The sequence below is a fragment of the Pogoniulus pusillus genome, chromosome 26 (genome assembly GCF_015220805.1).
Source record: "Pogoniulus pusillus isolate bPogPus1 chromosome 26, bPogPus1.pri, whole genome shotgun sequence".
NCBI lineage: Eukaryota > Metazoa > Chordata > Aves > Piciformes > Lybiidae > Pogoniulus > Pogoniulus pusillus.
Window position 1 is genome coordinate 5,241,879 of NC_087289.1, and position 13,561 is coordinate 5,255,439.

General features: G+C 46.5%; 1 protein-coding gene across 1 annotated transcript in view; it reads left to right on the top strand.

Annotated features, from left to right (window-relative positions):
• PSMD1 (proteasome 26S subunit, non-ATPase 1) overlaps positions 1–10,909 on the top strand; it is a 74,987-nt gene extending 64,078 nt beyond the window's left edge. Inside the window, exons 20-25 of the mRNA XM_064164827.1 lie at positions 1,584–1,753; positions 3,441–3,533; positions 5,295–5,387; positions 7,799–7,945; positions 9,734–9,888; positions 10,701–10,909. Coding sequence (XP_064020897.1) covers positions 1,584–1,753; positions 3,441–3,533; positions 5,295–5,387; positions 7,799–7,945; positions 9,734–9,880 — 650 coding nt within the window. The 3' untranslated portion in view covers positions 9,881–9,888; positions 10,701–10,909. The remainder of the gene's footprint in view (positions 1–1,583; positions 1,754–3,440; positions 3,534–5,294; positions 5,388–7,798; positions 7,946–9,733; positions 9,889–10,700) is intronic.
• Positions 10,910–13,561: the final 2,652 nt, after the last annotated feature.

Below are 13,561 nucleotides of genomic sequence, written 5' to 3' on the forward strand. Positions count from 1 at the left end.
AACATATGGAGTTGTGTGGTCTCTACTTTGCAAGTACAAAGCTAAAACTTGGTTGTCTGGCAGAGCTGTAGTTTTGCTGCAAAGACTGCAGGAGCTTGTCTCTTTGCTGCTTAGATTGATAACCTCTAAGAGCAACTTCTGAAGTTGCTGCTGTTTACATTTTTTTCTGCTGAGATGGTGTAGGATAAAACCTAGGCATATTTCTTCTGAATAACTGACAGTTCAGGGAGGCAGCCACAGAAAGAAGTCTCTGTGTGCATTGCTTTATATGTGCTGCTTCTGAGTTTTGTCCTGTGGATCACCTCTAGGCTACGTTTTAAAACTGTTTGTGGCAAAGGACTGTTTCCTCCCTTCCTCTCTGCCTCCTGCGTTGTACTTCTGTTTAACCTGTATCCTGGCAAAAGGAGCATGGAAGGGCTCAGTTCACTGACTGTTTGGGTAACACCTAGCAGGGCAGTTTGGTTGTTGTACTACCCATCTGTCACTGTCCCTGGAGGTGTTCAAGAAAAGCCTGGATGAGGCACTTAGTGCCGTGGTCTAGTTGACTGGATAGGGCTGGGGATAGGTTGGACTGGATGATCTTGGAGGTGTCTTCCAAGCTGGTTGATTCTGTGATTCTATGACACTAAGTTTGGAGCAGATGTGGATCTGTTGGAAGGTAGGAGAGCCCTGCAGAGGGATCTTGCTGGGCTGGCTGGGTGGGCACAGTCCAATGCCATGAGTTTTAACAAGGTCAAGTGCCATAACAACCCCATGCAGCTCTGCAGGCTGGGGACAGATTGGCTGGAGAGCAGCCAGGCAGAGAGGGACCTGGGGGTGCAGGTTGGCAGCTAAGCATGAGTTGGCAGTGTGCCCAGGTGGCCAAGAAGGCCAGTGGCATCCTGGCCTGCACTGGGAACAGCATGGCCAGCAGGACCAGGGCAGTCCTTCTGCTCCTGTGGTGAGAACTGGTTAGGACACACTTTGAGTGCTGTGTCCAGTTCTGGACCTCCCAGTTTAGGAAGGATGTTGAGGTACTGGAATGTGTCCAGAAATGGGCAGCAAGGCTGGTGAGGGTGCCTGGAGCACAGCCCTGTGAGGAGAGGCTGAGGGAGCTGGGGGTGTGCAGCCTGCAGAAGGGGAGGCTCAGGGGAGGCCTCATTGCTCTCTACAACTGCCTGAAAGGAGGTTGTAGCCAGGTAGGGTTGGTCTCTTCTGCCAGGCAACCAGGGACAGAACAAGGGGACACAGTCTCAAGCTGTGCTAGGGCAGGTTCAGGCTGGATGTTAGGAAGAAGTTCTTCACAGCAAGAGAGATTGGCATTGGAATGGGCTGCTCAGGGAGGTGGTGGAGTCGCCATCCCTGGAAGTGTTTAAAAGGAGGCTGGACAGGACACTTAGTGCCTTGGTTTAGTTAATTAGAAGATGTTAGGTGATAGGTTGGACTTGATGATCTCAAAGGTCTTTTCCAACCTGGTTACTTCTGTGATTCTATGACAGCACTGTGGCCTGGCTGCAGCTCTTCTAGAGGTGCATTGCTTGGGTGTCTCTGTGGAGCACCCAGGAATGTATTCAGTAACTCATCTCATTTATGATTCCTTACAGGGGGCCACAACGTCACTATTTCGCTGCAGTCGAGGACAGGCCACACTCACATGCCCTCTGTGGTGGGGGTTCTGGTCTTCACCCAGTTCTGGTTCTGGTTCCCCTTGTCACACTTCTTGTCACTGGCTTTCACCCCCACCTGCGTCATTGGCCTTAACAAGGATCTTAAGGTACGTAATGTGCAGAGAGGAGAGGAGGTGCTGGTAGCTGCTTTCAAGACTTGAGTGGTCTGGGAGGAGTGTGCAGGGATTGCTTGGTTTTCTTTAGATGTGTCCAGCTTGTTTGTGCCAGGAGAGGCACTAACTGGCAGAAATCTGGAGAGCAGGCTTAAATAGCAGAGCTGGTGGTGGGAATAAGGATGTGAAAAATGTGGAGAGCAGACTTTGACCCCTTCACTTCAAAGCAGCTTACAAATAAAGGAACTCTAGTCAGTATATGTAGGCAGAAACCATCCCATTATCACTCCAGAAGGTCAAGGTTATTTAAAAAAAAAATAGTGTTGCCCCTCTGCCCTCTCAAATAAATTATGTGGTGTTCTCCCCTAGGAAAGCTAGCAGTGGGAAAATGGGATTTGTTTGGATTCCTGGGGGAATAAACATTAAACCAGGCAGTCACGGGTACTGCACTTGGCCTTATGCATCTGTTCTGCCAGCTGATCAGCTGTGGTATGGCCCCTGCAGGCTGTGTACCACACTGGATCTCCTGTGCTGGAAAACCCAGCCAGTAATTTCCACAAGAGGGTTTCTGAGTGTGGCAGGGTGTGTGTGGAGCTGTGCAGCCCCCTCCTGTCATTGCCACAGGCATGCTCCATAGAGCATGCATAGGGCTGAACTGCTCTCAGAGACCTTCTGTGGGCCTGAGCCAGCTTGCTGGATTTCAGCCCCTGGACCAAAACCTATGTATTTAGCTTGCTTTTCTCCACCTGTCTGAAGCTGAGCATTGAGTCAGTCTACACAAAGCTCAAAAACCTTGCTGTTTAGAGAGACAAGTTTGCATGAAAATGCCTCTGTGGGTTTGGGGTTATTTTTTTAATCTCCCCTCTCTGTCCTGACTACTTCACAGAGGTTGCATTGCTGTTTGTCTCTACAATGCTCTGGTGGTGATAGGCTCAGCACCTTTATGGCTGTACTGCCATTTTGACTCCCCCTTCCCACCCATTAGAGTAGGTGAGGTTATATTGTATAACTTGGCTTGTGTACTAAAGCCAGCTACAGGCTGGATGTGTGTTATGGGCTGCACCACACCCACCTTGCTTCCTCAGAGCAGAGCCTGTCCTATTGTTGTTCCATGATGTGTCATAAAGGAAGAGAGTTGAGATACTGCAGAAACTGATTTAGTTAAGAATTTGGATTGGCTGCCCAAAGATGCTTTCTGCCCATGCTTTGAGTAGCTGAGAGTAAGAAATGATGTGCCTTTGGTAACCCACAAGAAGTGAGTGTCAGGCAGTGCTTGGTTTGCCTTTGCGTGTATTGACAGAGCAGATCTTTGCTTAGCTCCTAAACCAATTTTGTGTTAATAGAAGCAGGCCACAGCAACAACATCAAACCCACAGAAGCTTTGAAACAATGGCAACAAATCCTGGTGTGAATAGTGTGGGGTGTATGGAGATGGCTAGGAGAGCTTGCCAGAGTTGAATTATAGAATAATTAAATAACATTGTTCTAGCTGAACTGTTGCCACTGATAACAGCTTCTCAGCTTCCGGAGGGGGAGAAGGGGAAGCTTGTATTCTTTAGAGGATCTGTGTTTGTCTCTGCTGGAAGGAAAATGAAGCTAAAGTAATTATTCTGCTGTGGATATTTTTTTTTTTTCTTCAGCTTTTCTCATCTCTAGCAATTTTTTTAACTGTTTGTCTTAGATGCCAAAAGTCCAGTACAAGTCCAACTGTAAGCCGTCCACGTTTGCCTACCCCCCGCCTCTTGAGGTACCAAAGGAAAAGGAGAAAGAAAAGGTATTTGGATTCACTTCTGGTGTCACAAAGGCTATAAACCCTTCTCCCTTCTAGGATAAATACTGACTTTGCTGGCACAGGGAATCTGAAGAGCAAAAGGAAAGCTGACAGGCACTACTGTCTCTGAGACAGAATTCTAGCTACTTTTTCCTCTCTGCCTGAAACTGTTGCAGACCACGGTGTAGGAGTGCTGTGCTGCTGAGTTGCTGGAAGCTCCCTTGTCTCCAGCATTGAACCTCCCTTATCTCCAGCAGTCTGGCAGAAGCAGTACACAAAATATCTGCTTTCCATGCCCCACCAATTTCTGTGTGTGCATCATCTGTCAAACACCTACCACAGCCGGGTCCTCACCTGTAACATGGGCTCCAAAGTGCTACTGTAATACAAACTTTGAGAATATTAGGTGAGATGCTTCTCAAATACTCCCATATGGAAGGACAGAAATGTACCTGGTCTCAGGGCAATGGACCCACGTGCTGAAATAATAGCTGTCAGGCCTATCAGTTGCACAGAGGTAAGTGTGGAACTGAGTATGTCTTAGGTATTGAAAAGGAAGAGATGAGACCTGTGTGATGACAAGCAGGACAATAGTGGAAGCAATTTGTCTGCTGGCACAGGAGGGTAAAAGCTGTTGAGCAGACCACAGCTTCAGGCAGAGCAGCCCTTAGGGAACAGTTGCAGCAGTGGAGACCTCAGGCATGTGGTGCTGATGAATCGCATTGCGTGAACACTGGTAAAGCAGCTTACCAAAACTGAATACTCAGCAGGACAGATTTCCAGGCCACCAGGGAACCCAGAGACGAACTCTGATGAAAGGCAAAGCTCACTGCTCACGGTTGCCTTCTTGTCTTTGGAATAAGATGGATGAATCCTTTCCCTCACGAGTTACATGGCAAATGTGGTTGCTGCCTGTTCCTCTCAGCCTTACAGAGTTGCTGTGAGTAGAGAGAAGTGCTCACTGGAAGGGAGATGTGCCGAATGAGGCCTTGAGCAACCTGTTCTAGTGGGAGGTGTCCCTGCTTACAGCAAGGGGTTGGAACTGCATGATCCTTGAGGTCCCTTCCAACCTAAAACATTCTGTGATTCTATGAATTTCTATATTTGAGTGTTACTTCTGGGTACTTCCTGACTCAGGAGTGCCAAAGCTTCCTGTGGGCTCCTCCGTAGGGCATTTTGCTTATCCACTTCTTCAGATCAATGAGAACCACAGGTGTCTGACTGGGATGGTGGAAGAGCTTTAGGCCATTCTCAAAAGTACCTCTGTATGTGTTTCTTTACCTTAGAGACTCCAGCAATGGGTTTTCCTGTAACAAGAATCCCATTTGTTGCTCTGTTAAATCAAGAAACCTCTCATAGAGAGGCCAAGACAATGATAACTAACCTCTAAATTGAGGAATCTCCCTTTGGGTATGTGGCTGTGCCCAGTGTGCATTCATGACTGGATGAGGCACTTGGTGCCATGGTCTAGTTGACTGTGTAGGGCTGGGTGATAGGTCAGACTGGATGATCTTGGAGGTCTCTCCCAACCTGGTTGATTCTGTGATTCTACATGACATTTTTTGTGTGTCCCATTTATGTGCTTTGACAGTGGTGTATGTGTCTTTTAAACAGGGCAGGGGTTAGGAAATGGAATTGCTGTTATTGACACCTGCACTGAGAACTGACCTAGCACTGATTTTCCTTTGTTCCCCTGCCTGAGGGTCTGAAGCACAGCATACAGAGTTTGGTCACGCTGATTGCCTCTTCTCTTGACATCCCCAGGTTTCCACTGCCGTGCTGTCCATCACCGCAAAAGCCAAGAAGAAGGAAAAGGAGAAGGAGAAAGAGAAGAAGGAAGAGGAGAAGATGGAAGTGGTGGGTGTAAACATTGAAACTTAAATGTCTTCTTCCTTCTCTTAGAATGTGGAAGGTGTGTCATGAAAGCTGCCACACGCCTCAGGCAGTCCCCCCATCTTTGTGAGCTCTGAGCAAAGCATTAGCTCAGGTTTCGGTGTCCTGCACACACTGGTTAGCAGCTTTCCCCCGTGTGTGTGCATGCTGTTAAAGACAAGAAGTGGTGTGATTAATGAATCTATTCTTTCTGAGAAATAAATCTTTCTCAATATTGTTAGGTAACTGACTTCCTTAAGGGCAGAAGCTTGTTTTGACAAATTTATGTGCCCTTAACTGCATGAACCTTTTGTGCATTATTTCATTGCCTGCTGTTTCTAGACCACAGGAATTTTATCTCTTATCCCTCTACTTTTTATATTAATGTGGAAAAAGCTTTAATAATTTCTTGTCCTTGGTACTTCTGACCTTTTACAAACAACGGTTGTTTGATGCTGTCTCATTCAGTTAAGAGCACTGAGGAGTTTTGTTTTTCTAGTTTTGCACATGCTTAACCCCCCATTCTGAAATGTTCACCCTTTTGGCAGCAATTTCTTGTGTGCTTTGCCCATCTATCAAAATGCCAAACGTTTATTCAGACACACCTCAGGACTAGCTGAGCTTTGAGCACAGGATCCATATGTTGCTCAGTAGCTATGGTGATTACTTTGGTCCTCTACTGATTTCTTCCACCTCACAGACCTGACACTGAAACTTGTCATCCTCATTTGTGAAAAATGTCATCCTGGAGCAAGTTGAGGGACAGAGAAGTGGCTGGATGATGAATTCTTGATGATCTAGTTTGGAAAACATTTGGCAACTGAAACTTGCTGACAAAGAATCCTTCCTTTTGTGCTCTGCTAACAGATGCAAATATGCCAAAAGCAACTGTAAGCTGAAAATGAGTTATGCTGACAAACTCTGTAGAGACCTTTCTGATTTTACTTTAACATCTGTGTGAGAAAAGCAGCATGGTCACAGATATTTTGGTGGTCACCTATTTTCTGGTCTCTTCAATTTTAAAAGGAAATACACAAGTGGTATGTGAAGGGAATGTGGTGCAAAATCAGGATGTGTGTATAAAATAACCTTCTGAGCTTCAGTTAGGCACTACATGCTGCCTTGGGGCTCTTGTCCCTGCCTGCTGTGTGCCCCAGGAGTGCACCACACTTTCCTTCTGAGGACATAAGCCTCTAGCCACTAGCCTTCTGAGGCATCTGGGGTGCTACTTAAAGTAGCCATGTTGTAGGCCCAGAAGAGAAATCATTTCATGCATGCAATGTAGAAGGACTTTCTCTTTTTGTCTTTTTACTCCTTTATCAAGGTTTCCTTGTCACCAAACATTGCCTTTTCTTTGCATAATTCACACAACTCTGTATGCTAAGCCAAATGTACTGAACAGATGCTTGTTTCTTCCAAAATTGCTACAAGTTACGCTCTAAGTACAGGCACAGAGAGGAAGCAATATATTAGGAAGCATTCATGTGTTGTGTCTCTGTGTGTCTGCTCCAGATGTCTGAAAAGTTTTCTTGGCCGATTCAAGCAGAAAAAACAAGGATAGTAAGAAGGGAGCCTGCTGCCACCTGCTGTGTTTTAGTCGAGTGTTTTGACATTGTCTTGATGTTTTTGAGGTATAATTGCTTTCCTGGTTTATGGCTAGTAATGCATAGCTTCCAGGAGACCTGCACGATGACAAGCAGTGGCTGTGCTAGAGAAGTCCCAAGTGCTGTTACAGGGTGCACCATGCATTTGGTGGTGTTTTCCTGATCAATTCCTATTGGGGACTTCCAGCTTTTCTGCAGTCTTCTTTGTTTGCAGCTCAGATGTTGCCAAGCGAGAGGGAAAGCATGACCTATGTTCTTAAGTATGTAAAAGATGCTGTGGTTTTCCTTCTGAGCAAAGGCTTCCAGCTGCTGAGTCATTGGTGAAGGAGGGCTTAAGTGCAATTCCCTAGAGAGTCACTGAGGTCAAGTCATTTTGGTTGGTGTGAAATGTCAGTGGCAGCTTTTTACAGCTGTGAAAATACAAGGGCAGCTCTTAGCAATTTTCATGTGCTCAATAACAGTATTAAAGAACCTTCAGTTGTAAACAAAAAGTGGTGAGTTTTCAGAAAAAGTATTAGGAAAGGAAACTAGAGGTAAAGTGTTCCACTACCACCTCTCATTGGACTTGTTTTCACTTGCACTTGAGCGTGAGGCATTGCCCTGATGACAGCACTTAGATCCACACCGACATTGCCTATGCCAGCTGATAGAGGCAAGTTAGCTTGCTCTTCAGCAGAATGGTTTCTCACCACTCTTTAGGGCAGCTGCCTGGCTGTACTTTGCCCTCCTGAACTGTGAAAGAGCTAGAGATCAGAATTAAAATCATGTTGATGATCTTCTTCCCCTCCACAGGATGAGACTGAAAAGAAGGATGAAAAAGAAAAGAAAAAAGAGCCTGAACCCAACTTCCAGCTTCTGGATAACCCAGCCAGAGTCATGCCTGCACAGCTCAAAGTTCTCACTATGACAGAGAGCTGCCGATATCAGCCTTTCAAACCAGTAAGTGTCACCTTGTCCATGTGCCTGACAGAGCATTCCCAGTGCTGGGTTTGTGCATAAGGACCCAGATGTTCTGTGTGTGCCTGAGAACATCACTCACAGTCAGTGCATCACCTTTTAGAGGTGTGCAACGTCACTCTTGTCGTATTGTTTTTTTACTGTCTCTCCAAAGGATCACATATAGGTGAGAGAGAGCCAGAGCCACTGCAGACCTTTCCACCATGCTAATGCTGCTTTATTTTCCTTTCTTCTTCTATCTGACATCAAACTCTCTGCAGTGTGAAAACCCAACAGGCATAGCCTTTGTATTAAAGGCATCACTGGGGACATAAAGACTTGATCCATAATCTCGACAAAGGGCTTAGAAGTTGTCCAGCCTCACTGTCAAAGCAGTAAAATACATGAGGACTTGTACTGGGGCTTTATTATCCTGCAGAGGGATTTATACCTGAATGAAAGGAGTTTTTTCATTAAGCAGGTTGCCTATTCAGGTACAGCTGACCTTAGAAAAGTGCCTTCATCTGCTGTTAACAAAGATAAAAGATAAGTGTGTGATTGTCAGATGGAGGACAAAAGAGATCTTTTAGCATTAAGCTCAAGGGTGACTTTTCTGTGAGATGCTCAGATACATTGCAAAGCTAATAAGCTTGCCCCTGACTTGTAAATCACATGAGTCAAGTTCTTCTGGCCTTTATTTTTGTTCAAGAGATAAAACCCTCCACTTGGCCCTTTTGCAGGATCATGCATGGGGAAAATGGTGTTCAAAAGAAGGAATTTTTTTTTCCAGGAAAGTAGTCATGTTTTTAATAAATGGATTTCCTGGAATTCCATCAGCACATTGGAATTCTCTATGCATTGTCCCTTTTTGAAAGATCTGCTTTAGCAAAGCTGTGACTTTTTCATTTAATGTCTGCTCTTTAAAAAGAGGAGGTGACCCAGCTGGTATTTGGATTGGGAAGATCAGCTGTGTGATCCAGTAAGTGTCCACTCATGCAGCTGAAATGTGGACATGTGTAGGTGTTTGCTTCAGTTGCAAAGGAAGCCAAGTCCTTGGTGAGGGGAGTGCAGTTTCCTGCCTTAAACCCCCATAAGCAGGTTTTGAAGACAACAGAACAGGTTTTTGCTGAGATTAAGGTGTGTAACCAATGAGGCTCTCAAAATGCAGCTGCTGTGCTTTGGAGAATGCCAGAGTAACAGGCCTCTTAGAAATGCTGTTTATAGCCTGGAATCCTGCTGTGGTCAAAGCTCTGATCCCAGACAGGCACCACACAGCACTGCCTCTTTGCACCTTGTGTTTTAGTCCTGGAGCCTCACAGATTTGATTCAGCCTGCCAGGGTGTTTGCTTGTGATCTTTGTCATTAATTCCCTAACAGCACTCCTCGGTTGGTGGAAGCTGGTGATCAGATTAGTCTCTGTTTCAGATGGCCTCCTGGGAGGTGGCTACGTGGAGAGGCTCCACTTTGTGGCCCTGAAAAGATGAGCCTCATAAAGTAATTATGGTTCAATTAGTTTTCACGTGGAAAGCCTCAGACTGGGGTAAAGCTGTGAATCCAGCTTTGACCATTCTGGTCAAACTGAGACCAGAAGGTAACATGGACAGGCTCTATCTGTTCCATCCCCTTTACCAGGCAGGGATCCAGGAATCCAGGTGAACTTCAGAGTTTTGCCCACTCAAACTTTTTTCTTCTGAGATGTCTCATGTGGCCAAGAATAAATACTGTTGCCACAAAGATTCCACCATGAGGCAGAGGGAAGCAGCTCCAATGCTCATTGCATTTGTCTTGCAGCTTTCCATTGGAGGAATCATCATTCTGAAGGACACCAGTGAGGATATGGAGGAGCTGGTTGAGCCTGTGGCAGCTCATGGTCCAAAGATCGAGGAAGAGGAGCAGGAACCTGAACCACCAGAGCCCTTTGAGTACATTGATGATTAAGACTTCAGGTACAATGTAGTGTGCATAGTCACCTTTATTAATTACAGTGAAGGAAAGACCTCTTTGGATTAATTAAAGTGGTTTTGTTTTAGCTCTTTGATGGCTTCTGAACCAGATTTAGAAACATGCTCTGTCCTAATCCGAAGAGTTTGACAGCAGTAAAAGAGAAGTCCACTCTTCTGGATCAGGCCTGACCCAGTGGCTGTGGATGTGGTCTCTAATCTTGCAGGCTTGGCTACTCTTTCGAGTAGAGCCTTTTGCTGGGCAGTTAGAGTAGTGTGTGAGGTCACAGGCAATAGCTGAGCTGGGAGTAATGAGCTCACAAAAGAGCTTCCAGAGGGCCAAGTGGTTTATTTAACAAAGCTGTTATCTACTTGACCTCAGTGTGGCAGGACTGGCTGAAGGAGAGCTACTACTCTGCTTTCTGGGGTTGTCTTGTCTGTGCAGCAGTTTTTAGCAGAATTTAAAGACACTTCAGGCAGGGCTCTGTGGTGCTCTCGGAGTCCAGCATAATGATGCTTGTACATCTGTTCCAGGCAGCAACTGGTGCAGTTCTCAGGTTCCTTGATTGAAATGCCTGAACTGATGTGCAAGTTTCTCACTGAGAGGCAGGAACTCAGCTGCTTTATTTCCAAATATGGGCTGGCATGTCCCAGTGCTCCCAAGAGCAAAGGTTGTGCACTTGAATTGGTGGACAGGCAGGAAAACAAACTCCTTGCTAAAAATTGTAGACATTGTGTTGGTGGGAGGCTCTGGTGAGTGTGTGGGGCCAACCACAAGAAGCCTTAGTTAAATTTGTTCCTCTCTCCCCCTTCTCCAGGATCCTGTCCCCTAAAGAGGACACTATGCTCGATATCAGAAAGACAGACATGAAGACCTTCCTATGGAGATCTGCCGTTCAGTGCATGCAGCCCCAATCTGTGCTGAGCTAAAGCTGATAGTCTGTGTTTTATGGCTGAAGAACAGATATATGCTATTTAGTGTACTCTTTCACAAAACCTTCTTTTCAAATAAATATATTAAAAACTCTTCACAGAGAACCTGCTGCTTTAAAAGATAAAAAAAAGGAAACTTAACAAACCTCTTTTCTGCTCACCCAAATATTAAACACCAGGTTGGAAGAGACCTCCAAGATCATCCAGTCCAACCTATCCCCCAGCCCTATGCAGTCAACCAGACCATGGCACTAAGTGCCTCAGCCAGTCTTTTCTTGAACACCTCCAGGGACAGTGCCTCCATCACCTCCCTGGGCAGCCCATTCCCATGCCAATCACTCTCTCTGTGAAGAACTTCCTCCTAACATCCAGCCTGTACTTTCCCCGGCACAATTTGAGACTGACCCAGCTCCTGTGTAGAGTCTTTGGGATCTGTGCACATTTCTGCTTTCTCTAGCACTTCTTTAGGCTGGTCAAGGTCACCAACTCCAGCCTGGCCCAGCTGTAGCACTGATTGTACAAAGAAGGCAAGTCTCTTCTTGCCAGCTGCTGTCCAGATGAGGTCTGCTCCCAAATGACCTCTCTGCTAATGACTTTGCACTGATCTTTTCCCTTGCTCATCCTGGTATTTGTGTGGCTGTGCTGGGCTGACAGAAGGGCTCTGGGTGTTAGCACAGGGGAAGTGGGGAGCACGTTTCTCTTTGTTTCAGAGAATCCCTTTTTTCCCCTGTGTGCTTTCACTAAGTATGAGCACAGCTGATGTGAACAGACAACTAGCAATGCATCACTGGCCTAGATGGGGTGAATCCAGACATGCAGGTTGTTATGCTGATATGCATCATTAGCTAAGGAAGATTTGCAGTCAGGGAGATGGAATGAGCAGCAGTCAAGGAAGGAATGCTGCTGGACCCTGATTTGCTGCCTGGCTGGTGCTTTACCTATTGGGCTGTAACGTTTCAAAGGGTGTGTCACTAGCAAGCCTCAGACTGCAGCCAGGCCAGCTGTAAGCTAAATGCTGGGGAAAAGCCTCCTTCACTTGAAAGAGCACTTAAAGGGAATGAGGTTGGGGTTGTATACATGTTGGGAATATTTTGCTCCATGTGAACATACTGCAAGCTCATGTGCATCAGTAATAACAGAAGCCAAATCTTGCATGCAGTGCCTGGGAGCTCTCCCAGCAGATGGTTTATTTTGGTAGATGTTACTATAGGAATAGAAAAGTCTGCCTTAGTTCTCTGCAAAGCTTAAGCAATGCAGAGCAAAGGTATGACTGAAAGCCAATTCTGAGTCCTAGGCTTCAGTCAGAATCCCTGAAGTTGAAATCCTGTCTCAGTAAGGGTGCTGTTTGGGGCTTGCAGTTCTCTGCTTGCTCCAGATGTTCTCCTACGGAGCAGAGCCAAGAATGAACCTGAGATGGCTGCAGAAAATGCTCCTGTCAGTAAAGCTGGAAGCAGAGAGAATCACTGATCCCATGGTCATTCAAAGTGGAACCTGGTACTGTGCTGCAAAAACAACAAGAAGCTGACAGACATCTGTTGTGTGAGTGCTGTAAACCCTTCCCTTTGCAAGGGGAACCTGTGTGCCTTACTGCTGCACCTGCTGATGCCAACCAGTCTGGTATGTGGTACTCTTTAGGTATTTCATTAGTAATGCCTTGTGCCATCTTCCAAAATCCTGTACAGAGTGGGGAGGACATTGAGGGGATTAGAAAAACCTCATTTGCTGTTACTCAGCAAGCTGCTGGACAGCCAGCTATTGCTGGGAGATTTCTGGCATCTGAGTGGAAATGCTGAGCTTAGCTGGCTCAGAAGGACCTGAAGTCCCATATTGGTGCCTTGGCAAGCTGTGGACAGGACCTCTTGCCAGGTCTTTCATGCTAAACCAGACCTTTTAGGGTAGCCAGTACATTCCTGGCACTTGCTACAGGTTTGGTGCTCAGTGTGGCTGTGTAAATCCGTGCACACAGAGCAGTTCCCACTGAGCTATGTACTGCCTGCAGCACCGTCAGGGAGACTGGATTCTTGTGCTAAGTGATTTGCTTATGCACTGATGTTTCCCGGAGCTCCCTTGGCAGAAGGAAATGTAAAAACCTCAAACAGCCCCAAAATGATTTCTGAGCTGCTGCTCTGAGGCCACGTGGTTAAGGTTACACTGGGGCAGTCAGATTTGTAGAGGAGCTTTTGGTGGCTGTGTGCCAGGCTGGGGACACCAGGAGGGCCATCTGGGAACTGGCCTGTCCTTGTTTCACCAGCTCTGCAGTTCCTTGGGCTTTTTCTGCACTGTGTACATGGGAACTATGCAGTTTGGAATGCACTCTGAAAAGTGCCTGCTGTCTTGACTTTCCCTCACAGCTGCCCCATGTTTTCCTGCTTGGGAGAGGAGTTGAGGGGAGTGGAGCAGAGGAGCTGAAGGAATGTTGATAGAGGTGGCTGCTGGTTAAAGAGCGAAGCAAAGAGTGAAGTAAAAAAGGTGATGGCCACTCTACAAACCTGAGTGAGCTGAGCAGGGTGCAGGAAGGGGCAGCTTGGTGGGATGATGCTTGAGGGAGGACATGCTGCTTCTCTGGCAGAGCAACCACGAAGAGCGACTTTTCTAGCAAGTGCAAACCCACCCTTGGCCAGAGGGCTGGTGATTGAGAAGTGTCCTTGGCTGGAGCATGCACAGTAAGTGGTTTCTGGGGTTTCAGCCTGTTTATCTCTCTGGAGATAAGGCTGTGCACATAATGGATGGCTCGTTGGTTGGTCAC